Genomic DNA, 24385 nt, shown 5'->3' on the forward strand with positions numbered 1-24385 from the left:
AATCATGTAATATCAGTGTGGATGGGTTTGCTTACTTCCCAACAGGCTTGTCAATTCCACATAGTGTGGAAATCTGAGTTTTTTCAATTTGTGGAAATCTCTGTTTTTATTGCCAGAAGTTCAATAAAACTTACCAGCTTTGCAAAATAAATAAGAGAAAATAGTTTGCTTATTTTTGGGGAGAGGGTGAACCAGCGATGTTTTCCCCCAAAATTCTCCAGATTATTTTCTTGAAAGTCACTTTGTTAACTGAATCAAGCTTAAAATATAAAAACTGTCCTTGGAGATAATTTTGGCCAAGAGGGAACATAACTAAGAGAATATTCCTCACATTGTTTCAAGTGGAATTTTCAGGCATGTCATTGTGAAAATATTTCCTTAAATCATCCTTCAGAAAAAATACTAGATGAGTATTGCTTTCTTTCTTTTTTTTTAATCCTTAGTGCTTTATTGGGTCAAAAATGAAGAAATATTAAAGCACCAATTTGCTTTATCTGACTTTTTGGGTTTTTCCTTTGTTTGCTTGCAGCAGTATTTTTCTAGACTCTTGGTTGAAAAGGGCAACCCAGTTTAAACTAGTAGAATGACAACAAAATTGATGAAATTCTGAATAACCACGAACTTGGGTAGATCTGTCAACAAGGATGAAAGGCTTTCAGAATACTTTCTCATAACCCCTGAATCTTTCATCTGTGTCTGTTAGCTTCGTTCTGTCCTGCTGTCTCAAATCAACAAGTATTTATTGAATACCTATTATGTGATAGACACGATTTTAGTTGCTGGGGAAACAAGTGATGAAATAAGGCAAACTAAGTCTGTGTCCTCAAGAAGCATACTTTCCGGGGCAGGGACTTTTGTCTCTGTAGCAGGGAAAAGGCCGCAGACCATTCCAGACTCCTGTTTTCATCTGCAAGACCAACGAGGCAAGAGGGCTTCTTCCCCACCAACTCCAGCCAGAACAGTTCTAGGGAAGGACTGTGTTAGGTTGCGTGCCCTTTCCAGAATCAGTTACTGCAGCCAGAGGAGGAGGTATGGTTACTAACTAAGCCTGGGTCATTTACGCAGGCCGTTCAGGGACGAGAGTCTGTTCCCGAAAGAAGTGGAGGGACAGGGAGAGACTTGCACTGGGCGGGCACAGACAGTAGCTCCTCTCTGGTGTTTGCATTTTGAATTTTGATTCCTTGCATTCAGTGCTTCAAATAAACTTAGCACATATACCGACACTTTGCTAATTTTGAAAGCTTGAGAGTGTTGATCTTTCTCCCAGTTTCTGAATCTAGAGTAACTGTGATTTTCAGTTTGAGGTCCAAAGAGTCAGACAAATAATTTAATGATTGACTATTTTGTGTCCCATGTAATTTGCCACGTTGACAGGAAAGTTGTAGTGTTGTAGATTATAAACACAGAGTTTGGAAAGTTAATGTTATATGGTGGCTTAATTTGGGTTCCCCCACAAGAAGATCCTGAGACAAGAGCTTGTTTGGTTGAGGGGATGTTGAGGAAGTAGGAAAGAGGTGGGGAGGGGTGGAAGCCCATAAGGATGCATTAGTAAGCAGTCTGCCGCAGTGGGCAGCTAGAGCTCAGGCCTGCTGGGCGCCTCTGATGGATCCTGTAGAGCATGCTGCAGAATTAGCCCGTCGCGGGATGAGAAAGCTAGGGTATTGATCCGCCACCTCTCGTCCCCCAGCGGTTGAAGGTTTTAGGGGTGTTAGCTCCCAGGCACTGCCTGCTTACCTTGCTGCCAAGTTGAGCGTGCTCCTTCAGTTAGAGAAAGCTCTGTGACAAAGGCACAGATGCTTGAGAAATTGTCCAGAGAACCGTCCATAGAAACAGCAGGTGCCCTCCCTAGTGGCTGTGAGTGGATATGGGAGGGCGTTGATAGAGTCAGCTATAAATGGTGAAAGATAATGTGTACTTCAAAATAGATGTGTTTTTCCTTTGGTTTTCCCCAGAATTCCCATATATTGCTAGAACAACACAAATACCTGCACTAAGCATGTCCCTCCTATCCCACTTCAGCTTATTTGCTCTGTGTTCTGGTGAGTAACACTGTCTGCTGACACACACTCCAGAAATTTCAGTGACTTAACAAAGGTTTATCATGGCCAGTGTAGGTTGGGTGGCCCTCTGGCAGAGCTCTCCTCCAACCGATGACTCAGACTCAAGCTAAAACTCCACTGTCTCATTCTGTCCACCGTGTAGACAGGAGAAAGCATGGAGAAGGTGCACCGGTTCTTACGTGAGCTTTGGACATGTCACTTCATTCTCAGCGCATGTGCAGAACCAGTCGCCCTCCTCCAGCCTGACTGGCAGGGAGGCACTGGCTGTCTCTGACTCATTTGGCAATGAAGGATCTTCACTCAGCTGTCACGATTTCAGTAGGTTTTTTTGTTTTGTTTTTGAGGAAGATTAACCCTGAGCTAACATCTGCTGCCAATCCTCTCTCCTCTTTTTGCTGAGGAAGACTGGCCCTGAGCTAACATCCGTGCCCATCTTCCTCCACTTTATATGTGGGATGCCTACCACAGCATGGCTTGACAAGTGGTGCCATGTCTGCACCTGGGATCCGAACTGGCAAACCCCAGGCCGCCAAAGCGGAACGTGCACACTTAACTGCTGCGCCACCAGGCTGGCCCCTCATGAGTTTTAATAGTGGTCTCCAAGACCTGTAAATCGCATTTCTTCTTCCTTGATTGAGCATATGCAATTAATTACTGTTTCCTTTATTGCTGGGTGCATCACAAACAGTAGAAATAAAGAGCAGGTGTTTAGTTTTTCACAAAATTGAAGATTCTTACCTAAGTCATTAATTTGGCATCCTGCAGAGAAATGCAGTGGAATTCCTTAATTTCCTCTTTAAAGGTTTGGCACCAGTTGGTGTATAAGTTTTCAAAAGGGTTTTTCCAGTAGCTGATTTATTCTGCGTGAGTAAAAGTGCAGTTTATATAAAACTTTAACAGTTTTCCTGGATTCCAATATGTTCTCTAATCCAATCTAAAATTTCTTTCTTCAGTAGGGTTTGCATTAGTTTCATCATGGAGGTTTAGAGACAAGGCCTGCGTGCTTAAGCCTTTTCAAGTACCCGGTGCAGAGGAGGTGAGCCCCTCGCCTTTGTCCCGGATACATGATAATTCTCCTTGGTTTCCACGGAAGACCTGAGTCCAGGAAAGCAGCCCTTGGAGGACGCGTGTGGAATGCGAGCCTCAGCTGAGGGTTCATTTTTGTCTGTCTTTTTAGGTGACTTCAGCATTAAATCATGTTCTCTTCAAAATAGAAAATGTTTATAATTATGTTAAAGAAATTATAAACTGTCAAGATTTTAGTAGAGTTTTGGTTTCTATGGGAGACTATACTATGAAAACAATAGATATTTTATATCCTAAATAAGAACTTGTAATATTAAGTATACATTACCACCCTGGAAATTCTGATATTCAACTTTCAAATTAGCGAGGTGGTAGGGAGATGGCAAGACAGCTCAGGGATGTTATGCTAGACATTAAGCTTGCCAGGGGTGGGTAAACCTTTTCTGGAAAGGGCCAGGTAGTAGATATTTTAGAATTGTGAGCCACATGCAGTCTCTGTCATAACAAATCGTGTCTGTCATTGGTGATATGTAAATTGATGTCCTTGATGATATGTAGTAAGAAAGCAGCCATTGATGGTATGTAAATAAATGAGTATGGCTGTGTTCTAATAAAACTTTATTTATAGACACTCAAATTGGAATTTCGTATAATTTTCATGTGTTACAAAATATTCTTTTTTTTCCCCCTCAGCTTCCTAGAAATGGAAATGCCTATTCTTAGCTAGGTGGTCCATGGGTTCTAGTTTGTTGACCCCTACTGTGCACTCTGCGACAAAGGAGATGTGAGATCCCTTCCTCCAAGGGTCTTGCAGGCTAGTGTGAAAGACGAAGAGGTGAGTTTGGTAGACTGTGGCAAGTGCTCAAATGTATACTCAGTCCTGTGGGGACACAGACGAAATCTGTTTGGCCCAGAGAGTTGGAGAAAGTTTCTTGGAGATGATGGTTGAACTGGGTCTTAAGAGTAGGTAGGCCTTCATCAGGATAAGAAGAAAGGAAGTTAGCTGTACTCTTTGTCTCTGTGGCCTGGCCGTATTGACCATGTTTTGATTTCTTGTGCACAAGTGCCCTTTTTTGCCTCGGGTGTTTTGCACATTTTTCCCCCGTTGGCTTGAAGAACTCCTCCTACCCCTAGATGCTCATGCTCATTCTTCAGGTCTCAGCTTGATGATGCTTCCTATTTCATAAGCTTCCAGAGGAGTCTACACCTCTCCCTTTTTAAAGGACTCATTAGGCTTCTGAATTCTGTTTGGAACCTGCCCATCTCATCAGACTGTAAGTCAGCACACGGCCTGTCATGTGTGGGTTTCAAATATTTTTAATTTTTAAAAATAAATAAGTGTACAAAGTTCATGCCTTTCAGAAGGATTTAAAATGAAAAATAGGGGCCTGCCCCCTGGCCCAGTGGTTAAGTTCTCACACTCCACTGTGGCAGCCAGGGTTTCGCCGGTTCAGTTCCTGGGTGTGGAACTAGCATGGCTCACCAAGCCATGCTGAGGCGGTGTCCCACATAGCAGAGCCAGGAGGACCTATAGCTAGAATACACAGCTACGTACTGGGGGGCTTTGGGGAGAAGAACAAGAAAGAAAGAAAAAGATTGGCAACAGATGTTAGCTCAGGTTCCAATCTTTAAAAAAATAAAATAAAATGAAAAATAAATGTTCTTCTCCATGGCCCCTGTTAACAGTTTTTTGGATATTCTTGCAGAGTTTTTATATAGTGATATACATGTACCCTCCAAACACATACCTCTAGTTTTTAAACTTTTGACAAATTTGGTAGAATTGTATCATACTGTATGCAGAATTACACATATTTTATTGTTAACCTTGGAGAGTTTTGTATACCTCGAGATACCTCTTTTTTGGAAGGACTATATTTTTAACTTTCTTTTGAGATATAACATATAGAGTAAACCTCACTCAATTTTATTGAAATTGTATTCTGTGTGTAGATGCATAATCATTTTAATCAATGTTTATTGAATGCATAAGATAGGTGGCAGGAGAAGTATATATGTGGATTAATATTTGAAATTACTTTATTATAAAGTATGTTTAATGTACCAGGGATGATCCTAAGTGCTCTGCATAGATTTTTTTAAACAGTCTTCAAAGGAGTATCACCATTATCCTCATTTTAGAGGTGAGGAAACTGAAAGCACAGAGATGTAAGTAACATGCAAAATCATGCATCTAGTAAATGGCAGATCAAGGTTTTTAATCCGGACAGTCAGGTGACAGAGTCTATGCTTTAACCCCTGTATTCTGCTGGCTCTTTCTCGAAGCACTAGGAAAAATAGGAAGTATAGGCTGGGGCACATTGGGAGTTTTCAACTGCCAGATTAAGATTGTACTTTTATTCAGTGTGTGTTGTGGGCTCATTGAGAACTGGGTAACATGAACAGATGGTGGCAGAATGTAGGATGGGGTGGAGGAGGGAGAAGCTGAAGGCAGATTAATTTGGTGCGATTGTCAAAACAAGAAGTGATGAAATGTGAAATTAGGACAGTAGCATTGAGTATGGCAAGGAGGAAATGACCAAAATGGTGTTGTTGTGGTGAACCTTACAGTTTTGGTTGGGAGGGTACTAGGAGGGCAAAGGTTAAGCGATTTTTGGAGGCCAAGAGGGCTTCTCCCTTAGAGCTTTTTCACTTGTTCCGCTGTCTGGCTGGATCACTCCTCAGACACTCTTTCCCCTCTCCTGTGTCTGCTCTAAGGTCTCTGTGCAGGTATCCTATGAGAAAGGCCTGCCCTGACGTCGTTATCAAACGGCAACCCTATACAGCACGCTTCCCAGCTCCTTTGCCCTGCTTTGTTTTTCTCTATTATTAATGCCTAACATGTTATTTGTTGGTTTTATGGTGTCATTTTTCCCTATTACAATGTTTTCCAGGAGCTAGGACTTTTTTCTTTCATTCTTTTTTATATGAATAGTAGATACTCAAAAAATGTTTATTGGATGAGTGCTGTGGAAGGTAGGCAACACAGGAGGATGATCAGAGAGGTGATAGAAATGATAGGTTCAGAATTGCCAGTAGCTCAGCACTCTAGACATACGGCAGGCAGTTCTAAATTCGTGTTTCCTGCGAGGTAGACAGAGACAGAGTTAAAGCTAATGTTGTGAATGTTAGCAAGTACAACGTGATATGTGCAGTGATTGGTAAGATTCTCAGGTACCTGTTGAAATATGAAAATTGATAAGATTCTAAAGTCCCTTTTGAAATATGAAACTTAAGTTCTATTTACTTTTTGTATTGTGTTCCTTCATTGTTGCTCTTTGAAGACTGATGTTAACAAGTGTTTATTGGTTACAAATGGATCTGTTTAGTTTTTTTTTTTAATTGCTTACAATGGGAGCTCAGAAAGGAGATGGCATACTTACGAATTAAGGTAGCGTGAGCTTTGGTTTCAACTGCCCAGTGTCTATGCTGGAGAGCCAAGTCCTTGCTTCACCACAAAGCATTTTCTTTTACTGTTTATTTTGGACTTGAATTTAGTGTTTAAGTTGCTAGTGCCTGCTTTAGAGTGATGAAGTAAAGGCCAGTCATTTCTTCTATCACATTTCTTTTAAAGCTTTGACTTTATTCCTTTCCGTTCATGCGGAACCTTCTTTCAAGGGTCATGTCTGACTTCTCACTTCCCAGTCGTGCCTCAGACTATCCGGTATGACTTCTGCCTGCTGACCTGACTTTATCGAAATGGCTCTTGAAAGAAAGTACAGTGTCCTCTACATGCTGGGTGTTTTATGTGGTGTTTTTTTTTTCTATTTAATCCTCACAGCAATCCAGAGGCAGCCTCTTTCTCAAACTTCTCTTTCTTTGCATGTCCCCGACAGGTTCTTGTTTCTTAGTGTTCCTTTCAGGACTCACTTCTCTTATGCCTTGTCAGCTGTTTGTGCACCGATGACTTTAGCCTACTTAGACACACGTTACTTCTGAATTTGTCCTTCAGAACTCTGCACACACTCTTGTACACACACTGACATGTCAAACTGCCTAGTAAGTCTCAATTGAATATCTTATAGCTATATCAAACTCCGTGTTTGAAAGTGAACGAATTATATCCTAGATGCTATATTACCATGTCCAGGCTTTGTACGTGAACATTCTCGGTTAATCCTCACAACAACCCTGTTTATCTCACAGAGGCAGTGAGAGGTTCAGAACAGTTAAGTAACTGACCAGGAGGCAGTATGACTGATGGAGCTGGGTTTGCACGGGATCTGGATAGTTTCAAATTCCGTATTCTGTCCACTCTGCTGCTCGTCTGTCCACCTCCCTTCAACATGAACGCAGCACACGTGGATACCCCTAAGAGGACTGCTGACCTCTCGAATTGCTCTGAAATATTTCATGTTTCTTGATTCTAGTTGCCTTGCTCACTTGGATTATTGGAATAGTCACTTAATAGAGCTTCCTGACTCAGTTTCTTCTCTGTCCATGCTGCTGTCTAAAAATTTCTTCTAAAATGCAAATCTGATAGTGTCATTTCCCTTGCTGCCTTCAGGATAAAATCCAAAATCCTTGGGGTAGCATTCAAGCCCTTTTCTGGCCAATTCGTGGTCATAAATTGCGAGTCCTTTTGTTTTAGCCATTGTAAGGTACGTATAGTTCCTAGAGGAATATGTCATTTCTTTTTTGTTCTTTTGGTATGCTCTTTCCTGCCCCATCACTGCCAAATTCCCATTTTTAAGAGTTGAATTTAAGAGGTTATGTGAAAGAGTTGCCACCTCTTTCACATAACCTCTGCCCTTTAGGCATTTCCTCTCCCCTTGGGTATCCCTCATTTGTGATGACTAGTCCCTTGGTTTGACCTCTTGCAGGTATGACCTCTTGTAGGTAGGCAGCCTCTGAGGTGTCTCCCATTTGGTCCCACCTCCTGGTATTCGTGCCCTTGTGTAATACCCTCCCCTTGAGTGCGAGCTGGACCTAGTGGCTCAATTCTAACAAAGGACTATAGCAGAAGTGACGAGATCTCACTTCTGAGATGAGGTTGCTGAAAGATTGTCACTTGCATCTTGCTCTCCCTCACTCGCTTGCTGAGTCCTTGTTCCATTGGGGTCACAACTTGCTGTATTTAAGTAGTCCTCTAGTGAGGGCCAAGTGGCAAGAAACTGATGTTCCTGGCAAAAACAGTTAACAAGGACCTGAGGTCTGCCATTAGCCATGTGAATGAGATTGGAAGCAGATCCCTCCATTGAGCCTTGGTACCTACAGCCCCAGCTGATGCCTTAATTGCATCCTTGTGAGAGACCCTGAGTCACAGACACAGTTAAATCATACCTCAATTTCTTTCTTTCTTCTTTTTATTTTTGAAAGATTGGCAGCTGAGCTAACAACTGTTGCCAGTCTTTTTTTTTTGTTCTACTTTTCCTCCCCAAATCCCTGCAGTACATAATTGTATATTTTTTTAGTTGTGGGTCCTTCTAGTTGTGGCATGTGGGATGCTGCCTCAATGTGGCCTGACCAGTGGTGCCTTGTCCACACCCAGGATCCGAACTGGTGAAACCCTGGGCCGCCGAAGCAGAGCGCGCGAACTTAACCACTCGGCCACGGGGCCAGCTCCACACCTGGATTTCTGACCTGCAGAATCTGTGAGATAATAAATTTTGTTGTTTTGGAGCTACCGTACTAAGTTTTAGAGAGATTTGTTATGCAGCATAGTTAACTAATAGAGATTCAGATACCTGCATGCAGGGTGCTGCCATAACAAATACGTAAAATTGTGGGAGTGACTTTGGAACCAGGCAGTGGGCGGAGGTGGGAAGAATTTTGTCACTCATGATGGAGAAGTTTCTTTGAACAGGTTATAAATTTGGGCTTTGAGGAAGTTGCAGGTGGGGGCTCAAAAGGAGATGAGAAACGTATTGTTGAAAACTGGAGGAAGGGGGATCTTTGTTATACTGCTGCAGAAAAGTTAGCAACACTCCTGCCTGCAATAGATGTGTGACTAATGAACCAGGTGATCTAGCTAAGCAGGTTTCTAGGCAGTGTCGAGGGCGCCCATAGGTTTCTTCTTGCTGCTTGTAGTAAAATGTGATAGGTGCCCTGTGAGTGCGCCTTTTAGCACTGTGGACATACCACTCTTCTGGTGTTTATCAGCCTATGTCGTATGTACTTAGGTATCTGTATTTCTCACTAGACTGTGAATTCTCTGAAAGGCCTTTCATGTGGTAGTTTAGAGCTTGCTCAGAGTTTAGTTTTAAAGAGATTTGCACTGAAGCCTTGGCTCTACCTTCTTACTAACTATGTAATGGTGACAAGTTACTTAACTTTTCTAAAGCTCAGTTTCCTCAACTGGAGGGGCTTAATGATGATAGACTCCTAAAGATTGTACATTTTGACTTCTGTGCTCACCGCGATGTCACCAGTACCTGGAAGAGTCTGGGTGCATAATAGGTGCTTAATGAAGGTTGGTTGCGTTAGTGAGTTGAGTAATCTCTACCTCAGAGTGGTGTTGTGTAGTTTAATGAGGTAGTGCACGGAAAGCCGTTAGCATGGTGCCTCATATGTATTAATTGCTCAATCAATGTTAGTTGTATTTAGCTATTTCATTTTTTTCCTTATTGTTATTTTTCATTTTTCCTCGTTATTTATATTGTTCTATATGCATCAAAAACTGTTCCATGAGTAAAACAACTCGCTAAGCGAAAGATCTCTTTCTAGTTCTGGATGATGCATCAGGAGTCACTTGAGTTTAGAGTATGGTTACTTGGACGTGAGAAAGCTTCTACTTCTGGCCGTGAGGAGAAACAATCTCTGGACTTAATCTCCTATGTAAACCATGAGGAAAATGGGACAAAAGGTGTTAAACAGCTGCATTTTGATATTGGACAACAGGCAGTGTGGGAATGTACAAGATGAGCACTGTAGTTGCCCTGGATTTCTGCTGGAACACAGATTTCAGACTGTGGTGCAGTAGGGGGATCTTGGTCAGGGTGTGATGTCTTCTTGAATTGGTGAGATAGAGATTATAATTCAGAGTGGCTGAAGTGGCTGAAAATTGCTGGACAGAGTTTCAGAGAAGAGGGAGTTATGTAGAAAAAGAGTTGTAGAAATATAGATAGGGGTTTCCTTTAGCCTTTGCTAAAGCAGTGTGTATGTAGAGTGAAACTCTGTGAGACTGGACACAGATTGACCAGGGCTGGGGAGTTGCTCAAGCACTGACCAGACAGAGTGGTGAGACCTTTTTGATCATCCAGGATGTTCAGTACCCCAATCTGTCCTAAAACTTAAACTTCAAAGATAAAGCTAATCCACAGATTTCTTTTCTTTTCTTTTCTTTTTTTAAAGATTTTATTTTTCCTCTTTCTCCCAAAGCCCCCCGGTACATAGTTGTGTATTTTTAGTTGTGGGTCCTTCTAGTTGTGGCATGTGGGATGCTGCCTCAGCATGGCTTGATGAGTGGTGCCATGTCCCCACCCAGGATCTGAACCGGCAAAACCCTGGGCCACCGAAGCGGAGCGTGTGAACTTAACCACTCGGCTACAGGGCCGGCCCCCACAGATTTCTTAACTAACTTTCAGAACAAAGCCCAACAGTCTTTAAAGGAAGATAACAAAATCCAGACACTAAAAAGTATAACACTGTGTACAGCATCCAATAAAAAATTACCAGTATCCAGAAAATGTGAACACTGGGAGAAAACTAAGGCAGCAGAAACAGGCTAAGAATAACAAAGATGATAGAGTTAGCAGACAGAAACTTTAAAGCAGGTGTTATAAATATATTCAGGAAGCACAAAGATTTAAAGGAAAACATGAATGTAATGAGAAGAAAAAGAAAATATATTTCAAAAGAACTGAATGGAGCCAGCCCTGATGGTGTAGTGGTTAAAGTTTGGTGCTGTCGCCGCTTTGGTGGCCCGGGTTCAATTCCTGGTTGTGGAACCACACCAGCCATCTGTCAGTAGCCCTGCTGAGGTGGCAGCTCACAGAGAACTAGAAGGAGTTACAACTAGGATATACAGCCGTGCACTGGGGCTTTGCAGAGAGAAGGAAAAAAGAGGAAGATTTGCAACTGATGTTAGCTCAGGGCAAATCTTTCCCTGAAAAAAAAAGAAAATGGAATTTGTAGGGATGAGAAATATAAAAGTGAAATGAAAAAATTCACTGATGGGGATTAACAGTAGATAACAGCAGTTTCTTATCTGGTAAAGAAAAGATCAGTGAACTTGAAGACATAGTAATAGAAACTACCCAAAAATTAAACGCAGAGAAAAGAAGGACTAAAAATAACAAAAATGAACAGAACTTTTGTGATTTATGGTATAATGTGGTGTAATTGTCCCAGAAGCAGGGGCAGAGCAAAAAAAAAAAAAAAGTTTAAAGAAATAGTGACAGAAAAATTTCTTAACCTTGTGAACACTGTAAACCTGCTGATCCAAGAGGTTTAATAATCCCAAGCCAAATAAACACAAAGAAGACCATACTGAGGCATGTCATAATCAAACGGCTGAAGCCAGTGATGGAGAAAAAGATTTTAAAGTGGCTAGAGAAAAACGACATTTTATGTACAGAGGAACAAAAAATTTCTTGCTAGAAATAATGTGTGGTAGAACATAATGGAATGATATCTTAAAATGCTAAAAACATAAAATAAAAATGTAAACCCAGATAGAATTTTATACCCAGCAAAAATCCTTCAAAATGAACGCCAGATACTTTTCATATGTATAAAATCTGAGAGAATTGTTTGCCTGCACACTTGCTCTAGGAGAAATATTAGAGGCAGTTCTTCAGGTGGAAGGAAAATGATACCAGATTAAAACTTGGATCTGTGCAAATGAATAAAGAGAACAGAAATAGTGAGTGAGTAAGAAAGATAAAAGACTGTGTTAGGGCCAGCCTGGCGGTGCAGCAGTTAAGTTCTCACATTCTGCTTCGGCGGTCCGGGGTTCGCCAGTTTAGATCCCAGGTGTGGACATGGCATTGCTTGGCAGGTCAGGCTGTGGCAGGCATCCCTCATGTAGGGTAAAGGAAGATGGGCACAGATGTTGGCTCAGGGCCAGTCTTCCTCAGCAAAAGGAGGAGGGTTGGCAGCAGTTGTTAGCTCAGGGCTAATCTTCCTGGAAAAAGAAAAAAAAGACTTTGTTCTCATCATTTGACCTGTTTGGAAGGTAATTGCTTAAAGCTAAATATAATAGCATGTGTGGGTCTATAATGTGTACATAGAATATATGACAATAATAGCACAAAGGACAGGAGGCAGCAATGGAGACATACAGTCCTAAGGATCTTACATTACAAGTAAAGATATATAATTTTGTTTGAAGGTAGGCTGATAAGTTAAAATGCAAATTGTAGAGCCCTAGAGCCAACCACGCAAAAAGTAAAGGAGTAGCTAATGTATCAGTAGGGTATCTGAACTACTAAGATACTCAAGCCAAAATTATTTAGGAAAAGAGGGGAAAAGAACAAAGAACAGATGAGACAAATAGAAAATAGCAAGATGGTAGATTGCTATGACCATGTCAATATTAAATGGTCTAAGTGCTTTAATCAAAATATGGAGATTATCAGACTGGATTTAACAAAGAACAAGATCCTGTTATATGCAACCTAAAGACTTTAAATATAAACAAACAGGTTAAAAGTAAAAATATGGAAAAATATGCACTGCACAAAACTGAGCATAAGACAGCTGGAGTACTGATTACTATTTAAAGTAGACTTAAGAATAAGGAAAAAGAGGGACATTTCCTAATAACAAGGGGGACAGTTCATCAAGAACATATGTTAATTGTAACTCTGTATGCTTCTGTTAGTAAAGCTTCAGAATTCATGAAGCAGAGGTCAACATTCCTTTCCCAGTAATTGATAACACAAGTAGACGGAAAATCAGTAAGCAGTCAGAAGACCTAAGCAATCTTATCACCAAACATAACCTAATGTGTGTTTATAGAGCATTCAACAATAGCACAGTGCACATTCTTTTCAACTGCACATGGAATGTTCACCAAGGTAAACCATTTGCTGAGCCATAAAATAAGTCTCATTAACTTTAAAAGGAGTGAAATCATACAAAATATATTCTTTGTGCACAACAGAGTTAAATTAGAAATCAATAACAGAATGATACATGGAAAGTCTCCACAATATTTGGAAATTGAAAAAACATTTCTAAATAATCCATGGGTCAAAGAAGAAATCACAAGGGAAAGTAGAAAATCTTTTGATCTGAATGGTAGTGAAAACACAACATAAATTTTTGGGGATACAGCGAAGACATGCTTAGAGGGAAATGTATAGCTTTGAAAAACACTAATATTGGAAAGGAAGAAAATTCCAAAATCATTAATTTTCTAAGCCTCTGCTTTAAGAAGCTAGAAAAAGAAGAGCAAATTAAACCGAAAGTAAGTAGTAAGGAAGTAGAAGGAAGGAAATAAAGATAAGAACAGAAATCAGTGAATTAGAAAACTTAAAATAGAGAAAATCAGTGAAATCAAAAGCTGGTTCTTCAAAAGGATAAATGGAAATGATAAACCTTTAATTAGATCGATGAAGGGAAAAAAGATACAAATTACCAATGCCAGGAATGGAAAAGGGGCTATTAGTACAGATCCTACATACATTAAAAGGGCGATAAAGGATCTTTGTGGACTTTATGCCAGTACATTCAACAATTTAGATAAATTTAGACAAACTCTTTAAGAGACAAACTACCAAAACTGACACAAGAAGAAACAGAAAATCTGCATATCCTTTTAGCTTCCTTATGTCTATTAAAGAAATTGAATTCATAGTTAAAAACCTTCTCATAAAGAAAACTGCAGACCACATGGCTCAATGGTGAATTCTATCACACTTTTAAGAGATAAGTAATACTAATTGTGCATAAACGCTTCCAGAAAATAGAAGAGAGAACATTTCCCAACTCCTTTTATGAGGTAGTATTACTCTAATACAAAAGCCATACAGAAACGTTGTAAAAAAACCTACATGACAATATTCTTCATGAATACAAACACAAAGCTTTTAAACAAAACATTAGCAAATTAAGTCAAGCAGTATAAATATGATGATTATGTATCATGACTAAGTGGAATTTATCCCAAGGATACAACGTTGATTTAATAGTAAAAAATCAATCAGTATACAGTCAATCTGTATTATTTGTGGATTCCATACTTGAAAATTTGCCCACTAGCTAAAATGTTTTTGTAATTCCAAAATCAGTGCTTGTGAGAGTTTTGCAATCATTTGCAGACAGGAAGGAATGTGAGTCGACGATGCACGTGTTCCCAGCTGAGGTCAAACAAAGGGCTCTGCTTTGTTTCAGCTCTCATACTATAAACCAGCATACTTTTCACAGTCTGTTTAGTACCTCATTTTTCGTTGATATTTTTCCTTTAAAATGGCCTCCAAGTGTGTGCTGAAGTGCTGTCTAGTGATCCTAAGCACAAGGAGGCTGTGATGTGCCTTATGGAGGCAATGTGTGTGTTAGATAAAATTTGTTCAGGCATGAGTTATAGTGCTGTTGGCCATGATTTCAGTGTTCATCATATATATTAAATAAGGTGTCTTTCAAGAGAAGCACACGTAAAGCAAGGTTATGTGTTGATCGGTTGATGAAAATGTTGTGGTTAGATGCTTGCAGGGGTCTAACGCTATATTTCCTCTAGGGGCATGGTTCAATATCCCCTATTTCAGTGTTCACAGTAACTTTAGAACATAACTACCATGAATAATGAGAATCAACTGTATTTCACTCTATTATCTAAGAGCAAAGAAGGAAAACTACCTGATTGTCTCAGTTTATGCAGAAAGCATTTTTGATAGAATTCAGCATTTCTTCATGTTAAAAGCTCTCAGGAAACTAGGACTGGAAGAGAACTTTCTAATAAAAGCAGCTTTATTATTATAGATAGATAATACAAGCTTACAGCTAACATATTTCTTTCCTCATAAGATCAGGAACAAACCAAGGATCTCAGCTCTCATGACCCCTACTCTGGTTCTAAAATTTATATGAAAAAAAAAATAAAATTTGATGTTTTACTATTAAACCTAAAATTTACATGAAAACACAGATAGCCAAAACAATATTGGAAAATAATAATTAAATTGGATAACTTACACTATACTGCCTGTGGACGGAGATATAGATCAATGGAACAGAATAGAACATCCAGAAATTGCCCACGTATTTCCATAGAGGTTCCTAAGGTAGTTCGGTGGGGGCAAGAATAGTATTTTCAACAAATGGTTCTGGAACAAATGTGGGGGGAATGATCTTTGACCATTTCCTCAAACTGTACACAAAAATGAAATCTAAATGGATTGAAGATCTAAATGTGAAATCTAAAATTGAAAAAGATCTAAAAGAAAAGAGCAAATTTTCTTGATCTTGGAGTAGGGAAAGTTTTTGGGGGAGGATTTTTTTTTTTTGGCTGGGAAAGATTTTGCCCTGAACTAACATCTGTTGTCAATCTTCCTCTTTTTTTTTCCCCTCCCCAAAGCCCCAGTGCGTAGTTGTATGTTCTAGTTGTAAGTCGTTCTGGTTTTTCTGTGTGAGCCGCTGCCACAGCATGGCTCCTGACAGATGAGTGGTGTGGTTCCATGACTGGGAACTGAACCCAGGCTGCTGAAGCGGAGTGTGCTGAACTTAACCACTAGGCCGTCAGAGCTGGCTTGGCAAAGATTTCTTAAAGCACAGAAGAACACAAACTGTTAACAGAAGTAGTTGATAAATTGTATTATTGAAATTACAAATTGCTTTTCAGAAAACATCATTGAAAATGAAGATACCTGAGACTAGGCAAAAATGTTCACATACATATATTTGACAAAGGATTTGCATCCAGAATATGTAAATCCAATTTAATAAGAAGACAAACTACCCAATCAAAAAATTGGCAATGGATTTGATCAGACACCTCACCAAGAAGATAGACCAGTGGCCAAAAAGCACTTAAAAGTGGTCAAGCTCATTGGTCATTGGGCAAATGCAAATTAAAGCCACAGCAAGATACCATTACACATCTACTAGGATGACTAAAATGAAAAATCTGATAATGCTAAGTGTTGGTGAGGATGTTGAGCAACTGGAGCTCTTATGCACTGTTGGTGGGAATGTAAACTGGTACAACCAGTTTGGAAAACATTTTGTCAGTGTATTATAAAGTGAGAGCTAAACTTATCCTTCAACCCAGGATTTCCACTGGTTACCCAAGAGAAATGAAAACGTCCACAAAAAGACTTGTACAAGAATGTTAATATATGCTTTATTCTGAAACGCTGGAAACAACCTAAATGTCCACCAACATGCTGTTGGATAACCAAATTGTTGTATATTATATTAGTCTGGGTTCTCCAGAGGAACACCACCAGTAGGATATATATGTGTCATATGTATCTATATATCTCTATCCATCCTATTGACGCATGAGATAGATGGATAGATGGAGATTGATTTATTATAAGGAATTTGCTCATGTTGGCTCATGTGGTTCTGGAGGCTGAGAAGTCCTGTCATCTGCAGTCAGCAAGCTGGAGACCCTGAAGAGTCGATGGCGTGGTTCCAGTCCCTGTCTGAAGGCCTGAGGACCAGGAGGGCTGATGCTCTAAATTCCAGTCTGAACCTGAGTCAGAAGGCAGCGGAGGACCCATGTCGCAGCGCAGGCAGCCGGGCAGAGACAGCATATTTCCCGTTTTTGTCCTGCTCAGCCTTTCCTGTTGTATTCAGGTCTCCAGTGAATTGGACGAGGCTCACCCATGTCGGAAAGGGCAGTCTGCTTTACTCAGGCTACCGATTCAGATGTTCATCTCACCCAGGCACAGCCTCCCAGGATAACGTGTAACTGACTGTCTGGGTGCCCCGTGGCCCAGTCAGGTTGACACATAAAATTGACTACCATGTCTTGCCACACAGTGGAATGCTCAGCAATAGAAAGGAGTGAACTGCTAACACACAAAAGCATGGGCCTCTCAGACATTGTGCTGAGTGAGGAAGTGAGACATGAACACGCACCAGATGATCACATTTATGTGACGTGTTTAAAGAAGCAAAACTGACTCTGACAGAGAGAGGGTCAGTTTGCCTCGGTCCAAGGGTGGAGAGGAATCATTTTAGGGTGATGGCGGTGTTCTAAGTCCTGATTGTCACGGTAATTAAATGGGTCTCTTTGTTTTTCAGAACTCTTCAAATTGTACACTAAAAAAAGGGTCCATTTTATATAAATTAAGTCTCATATTTAACAAAATAATTACTAACTGGATTTTTAAAATTTCTAGAATAATCCTTTTTTTGATACCCTATCTCTAGGCAATTTGGTTAAATTAATCATTTAGTTCATATTAGGATTAACTATTAATTAGGTACTACTGTGCCTGTATCAGTTATTAGTTATATTACCTATTAATGTTTCATTGAGAACTTAGTGGACAAATTAACTGAAGAAGAAATATGGAAATAATTGAAGAAGATATGAAATTAGAAATAAATTATGGAAACATACTTTTTTCCTAAATTTTCCGTTAAGTATAAATTCTCATGTAAGTTTATCATTTCAAAACAAAATTTTTAGTATTTTTAATATTCCATTATGTATTTTCCATCAGTTTCCTATTCTATAACTTTGGACATATTTATGAGTTTTACAATTGCAAATGTTATGAATATCTTTGAATTTAAAGCCCTTTTCCACATTTGACTATTCTGTGTATGTGCCTAAATGTAGAATCATTGAATCAAAGAATATGAATTTTAAAAATATCAGTAATAAGTTCACGTGTCAAATTTAAAAGGTACAATTGGGAAGGCAGTGAAATACCTCCCTTGCACCTCTCTTTCTACCAGCCATCCATTCCCCTTCCTGGAGGCAGTCAGTGTCATCAGTTTTTTTCTATGTCTTTCCAGAGACATTTTAAGGGCGTGCGCGTGTGTGTGTGTGTGTGTGTGTCTAGGAGGCAGTTTAGACAGTGGGTGAATAGACATATACTTTTATAAGAATTTAATCATGCTGTGCATGCTATTTAAGATAAAATCGAGCACATTTAATTTTACTTGAATTTAATAAAAGAAGGAAGCTAAAATGAAACTGAAAGAACCTCCTTCAATTGAAATGTTTCTTCATCAGAAGAAAAGATCTCTGTAAGATTAAGAAGAGAGATTAGGAGTAATATTTTTATGATACTGGTGTAACGTATTAGAGAAATATAAATTGCCAGTAACATATGAATATATTTGAACTCAATAATTGAAATGCAAATAAAATAGTATTTTTCATCTTTTTTAGATTGATAAAAATTGATAAAATACACTTCAGAATGTGGGCAAATGAGTATTATTAGAGGAAAATCCTTTCTGGTGGAAGGCAATTTGGCAGTACTTAAAATTTTAATTTGGGGCTGGCCCTGTGGCCGAGTGGTTGAGTCCGCATGCTCCGCTTCAGCAGCCCAGGGTTTCGCTGGTTCTGATCCTGGGTGCAGACACGGCACCACTCACCAGGCCACGCTGAGGCAGCGTCCCACACAGCACAACCAGAGGCACTCACACCTGGAATATACAGCTTGTGGGGGGCCTTTGGGGAGAAGAAGAAGAAGGAAAAAATAAAAGATTGGCAGCAGATGTTAGCTCAGGTGCCAATCTTTAAAAAAAAAAAAAGTTTTAATCTATGTTTATCCTTGGATACACAATTTGATGTCTAGAAACTTTTTCACAAAGAGAGAATTAAGTATAAAAAGATATATATCTGCCACTGGAAAAGTCCATCAGTATGGAATTAAGTTATGGTATATCCATTCAGTAGGCTGTTATACAGCTGTTAAAAATGGTGATATATTGTAGATTTATATTTATTGCAAAGGAAAGGGGTCCTCAACATGCCTTTTTGATTTCTCAACAATAAGTAGTAGCATGCCTAATAGGGCCTCATTTATATAAAATTGTACGTGTGTAAGTGTAGACAGATTTTTGGAAATAAATACTCATTAAAATGATTATCTCTGTGTGGTGGCCTATTGGAGTTTTTTTGTACTGTTAGGTTCTTTATACTGAATATCATATATATACTTGAAAAAGGAAAGATTTTTTTCCCCTTTCTGAATAAATGGCTGTGTTTAGTTTAATCTCTTCTTCTTGTTAAGTGATTTTGAGGATAACAGGAAATACAGCCTTTAAGCCAATACCTGATCAAGTTCTACAAATACTTAACTCTAACAAGGTCAGTAGAACCTTTGCAGTGTGATACTGGGGGCCATGGTTTGGGATGCTCTACTAATGCCATTGAAGTTACCCAGGAATCACTTGAACTGGTACCGTTAGTCGGGGTGCTGTGAACCCCACAGCCCAAGGCATTGACTGAAATTTATAATGCCTGTTGCAGTTAATTTCTGTAAAGATTTTACTTATTTTTTTTGGTGAAGAAGATTGGCTCTGAGCGAACATCTGTTGCCAGTCTTCCTCTTGTTGCTTGAGGAATATTGTTGAGCCAACATCCATGCCAGTCTCCCTCAGTTTTTATGTGGGACACTGCCACAGCATGGCTTAATGAGTGGTGTACAGGTCTGCACCCAGGATCTGAACCTGTGAGCCTTGGGCCGTCAAAGCAGATTGTGTGAACCTAACCACTATACCATTGGGCTGGCCCCAGAAGACTTGATTTTTGAAGAACAAAGTCAAGTTTGAACCTTTGTTTTGTTGTTTTGATGTACTTCGTTTTTTTTCAGCTTTATTGAGGTATAATTGGCAAAACTGTAAGATAAAGTGTACATCATGATGATTTGATATAGGTATGTATTGTGAAAGGATTCCTCCCGTCTAGTTAATTAACACATCCATCACCTCACATATTTTTTTATTTTTTTGGTGAGAACATGTTAAGTTCTACTCTCTTAGCACATTCAGTTATACAATACAGTGTTATCAGCTGTGGTCAACATGTTATGCATTAGATCCTCAGACCTTATTTATTCATCTTTCTGAAGATTTTACCCTTTCATCAGCCTCTCCCCATTTCCCCCACCCCCTGGCAACCTCTTTTCTATTCTCTGTTTCTATGAGTTGGACTTTCCACATATAAGTGATAACAGGTAGTATTTGTCTGTGTTGATTTACTTTGGGTTAACCAAAGAATATCTGAATTTATTGCACGCTCCTGCCCTTGTTGATAGAGGACAGTATCATCAGGCATCGTTCTCTTCTCTGCTCTGCATCTATGTCGAGTACTGTCTTAAGCCCTGGGGTGGGGAGGAGTAAAATTCCTGCCCTCCAGAATCGCAGTCTCTGGTGGAGCCCTGGAGCGGTCAGGGGCCGCCGCAGCGAACCGTGCTGTGGAGCACACAGCAGGGCTTTTGACCAAGACGTTGATGTGTTTCTTGGGCTGGGGTGGCTGTTCAGGGAAGATTTTCCAGAGGAAACGTCTAAACTGAATTTTGAATTTCATTTCAGACATCTGAACCAGCCCAACCAAAGAAAGGGTAGGAAGGTAGTCCAGGCAGAGAGAGGCCTGGAGGCCTGCGGGGCCTGGCACGTGCTGGGAACTGCAGTCCCTCACGGCGGCGTGGAGGCCGCGCAGGCGGGGAGTGAGGCCGGCGCGGCCAGCTCGGGAAGGCTCTTGTCAGCTGTCCAGTCTCTTCCTCTGGACTTCCCTGTAAACGCAGCCTTGTTCTCTGGGCCGGGAGTCTTTAGTCGTCTTTGAATCCTGGGCTCCCTCTCCTCCTCTAAACTCCCTCGTAATTAGGCACCAAATCCTGTCAGTTTGGGAAACCTGGGTGGAAGTGGAGTAATGACAAGCTCCGTGTAGACTGTGTTCTTCACCGAGGGCTGGAACGTAGTCGTCTTAATTTCTAGGGCTTAGCGCTGGCTCACAGACCCTTAGTAAGTGTTTAAATGAATGGCTTCTAGGAGGGGAGTTCAAAAGAGAAAATGTTGAGTATTTTTCCGTGTGGCCATGTGTAGCCTTCCTAGTCTCCGTTTTGTTAGACAATGTAGTAGTCTTGGGAGGCCTAGTTGAAAAGTCATCTCTTGGAGGATTAAAAATCCTGAAAATGGAGTCAGACCCTTTAGGAAGGGGCGTTTGATTAGGACTCTGGTGGGTGACTAAGGCAGTGTCATAGTTGGGGAAGAAATGTGCCAGACAGCTTTTAGCAATTTGATTTTAATGAGTATACACCAGTTTACATAGTGTGTGCGACTTTTTTTCCCTAGCTGAGAACAATCTTTTTGTGACTGTCCCAGTAGAGATGAACTTTTTAGAGGAAAAATCGTAAACACGTGTATTTATTGCTTTTTACTTGTCACGATTGATAATGTGGGTACTTTCTTGAACCTATGGATATGCACTGAATTTATTTTCTGTTTACTGTGACAGGAGGACTGTATCCAGAGATGATTAGCATTTGCAGCAATGGGCATTGTTTTAGGGAAATAACTGTGCCATGTTGAAAGCACATTATGTATCTGAGGCATGTCTGTGAAGCGGCTTTTATGATTATCATCAACACAGCTGCTGTAACTATTATCTTAGTGAAATTGAATCTTTTGTTATTTGGGTCACATAACTAGCGGCTGAATTTTTATACTTACAACTATGCAAGACCCTTATTAAGACATAACGTAATACAAATAGAAGAGGGCGTCTTAAAGTGTTTTCATATATGGCCTTAGAGCAAGGTATTTGTTATCATATGGAGCTAGGTTATGGCTAGATAATATAATATCCTACTTACATATATATTTAGTATTTTTAAAGCCCCTTAGTTTTTTTATTTTTAAAGCATAAATTAGCTAAGCCTGCTCCTTTCCCCCATTAAAAAAAAAAAGGGGATATATGAGTGTTTCTTTTACATCGCCTTTAATTTCCCATTACCCCTAGTTTTTTTAGTTTTTATTTTTGGCTTACATCCAAATATGTATCCTGTAGCTTGAAATGTAAAAAGTTTTTGCATATGTGGCTTCAATTATAGCTCCTACAGCCTGGTTAATATGGTTTCTTACAGTGTGTTTATTGTAACAAAATCTCACTAAAATCTATGTCTTACAGAGCTGATTAAAATGAAATTTTACCTGTAAGGTTATCTTCACTGCCTTATGTCCTTTTGAGTATAGATGATATAATGATAAATGAGTATTATCATTTGTATATTAATATATATAAATAAACATTATACCTATTTAATCTTAAAACCAAGGTCAGCATTTTTTTAAATGGGTAGATATACATTTGTCTTACTTTCTATTTTTTTGTAGAGATAATTGCAGTTGTAAGAAATAATACAGAGAGAAATACACCTTGCCCAGTTTCCCTCGATGGTAGCGTTCTGTAGAGCTATAGTACATTACAACCAGCATGTTACATGGTGCCACCCACTGCTCTGATCCAGGTTTCTTCAGTCTTCCTTGTACTTGCGTGTTGGATTCTGTACTGTTTAGTCTCCTTTGTACGTTCGTATATCCACCACCGTTCAGCAGTCAAGATGCTGCATAGTTCCTTGTCACAGGGTCCCTCATGTTCCCCTTTTAGGACGCCTGCTTCCCTCCCAACAGTTGGCTTTGAAACCCTCCCCCATCTCTAACTCCTGGTAAACACTAATCTTTCCTCCATTTCTAAAATTTTATATAAATGAAATAAATGAATATATGAAATAAATTAAAAAATTATATAAATGCAACCATTTAAGATTGACTGTTTTCACTCAGTGAAATTCCCTGGACATTCATCCAAGTTTGTGTGAATCAATAGCATATTCCTTTTTATGACTTATTTTTTATATTTAAGTTGGAGAACTTCTACATAGTTTAAAACTTAGTTTCCACTTTGTTTCTTTTCTAATCTATTTTAAAATAAATCTATTTGTCTTAAATCCAGGTGACAAGACGCGGCCGCCTTCCTCAAGCCCCTCCAGTATTATCCGCCGCACCTCCTCTCTCGATACCCTCGCGGCTCCGTACCTTGCAGGGCACTGGCCTCGTGACAGTCATGGGCAAGCTGCTCCTTGTATGAGGGACAAGGCCACACAGGTTGGTTTATTACAGTTCTTATACTGAAGTGTTTTACTCTGAAACCGTTTCTCATACTGTTATTCTACTCTGTGCTCAAATTCTTAAAACATTAGTGTGTGTGAGAATGCCCTGAGAAGCTTCTCAGAAGTGCGGTTCCCAGGCCTGGCCTCCAGATATGCTGTGGGAGGTTTGGGTTGAAACTTGGGAATGTGCATTTTAAACAGTTCCCAAAGTAATTCCGATACATACGGATAATTTATGGGCATACTTTTCTTCCTCTTCCTCTTATAGTTAGTTTAGAACATCACAGTGTATTTAATAAATGAAATTTGGACCTAAGAACTTGTAACAGTAAGAATAACTTTACTTTCTATCTAACCTTATATTTTTGTGCCAAAAATCTTTGTGTGTGGGGAGATGGGGATTATGTTACATTATCGATGGATTCTATAAACATCAATTCCTGACAGAGGGACTCTGGAAGCAACGTTTTATACTTTTACATTTTTTGATTAAAAGGATCTTAAAAGACCCCTTAGATCTACCTCCTGGTTCTACCAATGAGGAAGCTGAGGTCCAGAGTCATAAAGCCAGTTGATGGTTGTGTCTTAGTTTGGTATAGTTTCTTTCATAGCACTTACTACGATTATAATTAATTAAATATTTGTCTAATCACTTATTTAACGTTTCTCATGCTCACCAGCTGGTGAGCCCACAAAGTCAGCAACTGTGTCTGGCTTGTCCATTTCTGTGTTTTCATCCTCAGGACTTAGTACTGTACCGACAGGGTAAGCACTCAAGAATATTTGCAAAGGAATGAATGAGCAGAACAGTTACAGCTTTATTGCCAGTGAAGAATGAAAATCATTTACAGAGTTAAAAGCTGCTTTATCTGATTGTTGAAAATCACCCACAGTGCTGGATTTAGACTTCAGATTTCCATCACTGATGGTTGCTTGGTCCCAGCACTTTATGAGAGCATGTCCTTTCACAGAACCAAGTAAACATGGTTTGAGTGGTTTCTGGATTTGCATGTTGGTTTCCAAAGTGACAGGTGTCCTTGGTGGACTTTGCTTGGTTTCTGTTCTGATACTCTTGAAACTGAACCCCATTGTTTAAGAGAGGCTTGCAATTTGAGATCACCGTGAGGTTTATAATCCAGTGGCAACTACAGGAATGGAGATGCAGAGTCTGTTCTCATCAAAAGTAATGAATCTTCAGAAATTGTGAATTTTTAAACCAAAGAGTTCTGCAGAACTCTGCATTTATTCAAAATCTGTAACTTTGTTGAGATTAGGGCATGTAGTATGGAAAATGAGTACAGTCTCTGCTTGCTTTCTGCTTAATCCTCATGT

At 39.7% G+C, this 24385-nt stretch overlaps 1 protein-coding gene across 3 annotated transcripts in view; it reads left to right on the forward strand.

The window, feature by feature from the left end:
• The window catches only part of FAM117B (family with sequence similarity 117 member B), a 91223-nt gene that overhangs the window by 18582 nt on the left and 48256 nt on the right, over window positions 1-24385 (forward strand). For all 3 annotated transcript variants that reach the window (XM_070508414.1, XM_070508415.1, XM_044768426.2), the window contains exon 2: window positions 22897-23048. In XM_070508414.1, coding sequence (XP_070364515.1) covers window positions 22897-23048 — 152 coding nt within the window. The remainder of the gene's footprint in view (window positions 1-22896; window positions 23049-24385) is intronic.

This window comes from Equus asinus, chromosome 4 (genome assembly GCF_041296235.1).
Source record: "Equus asinus isolate D_3611 breed Donkey chromosome 4, EquAss-T2T_v2, whole genome shotgun sequence".
Taxonomy (NCBI): Eukaryota; Metazoa; Chordata; class Mammalia; order Perissodactyla; family Equidae; genus Equus; species Equus asinus.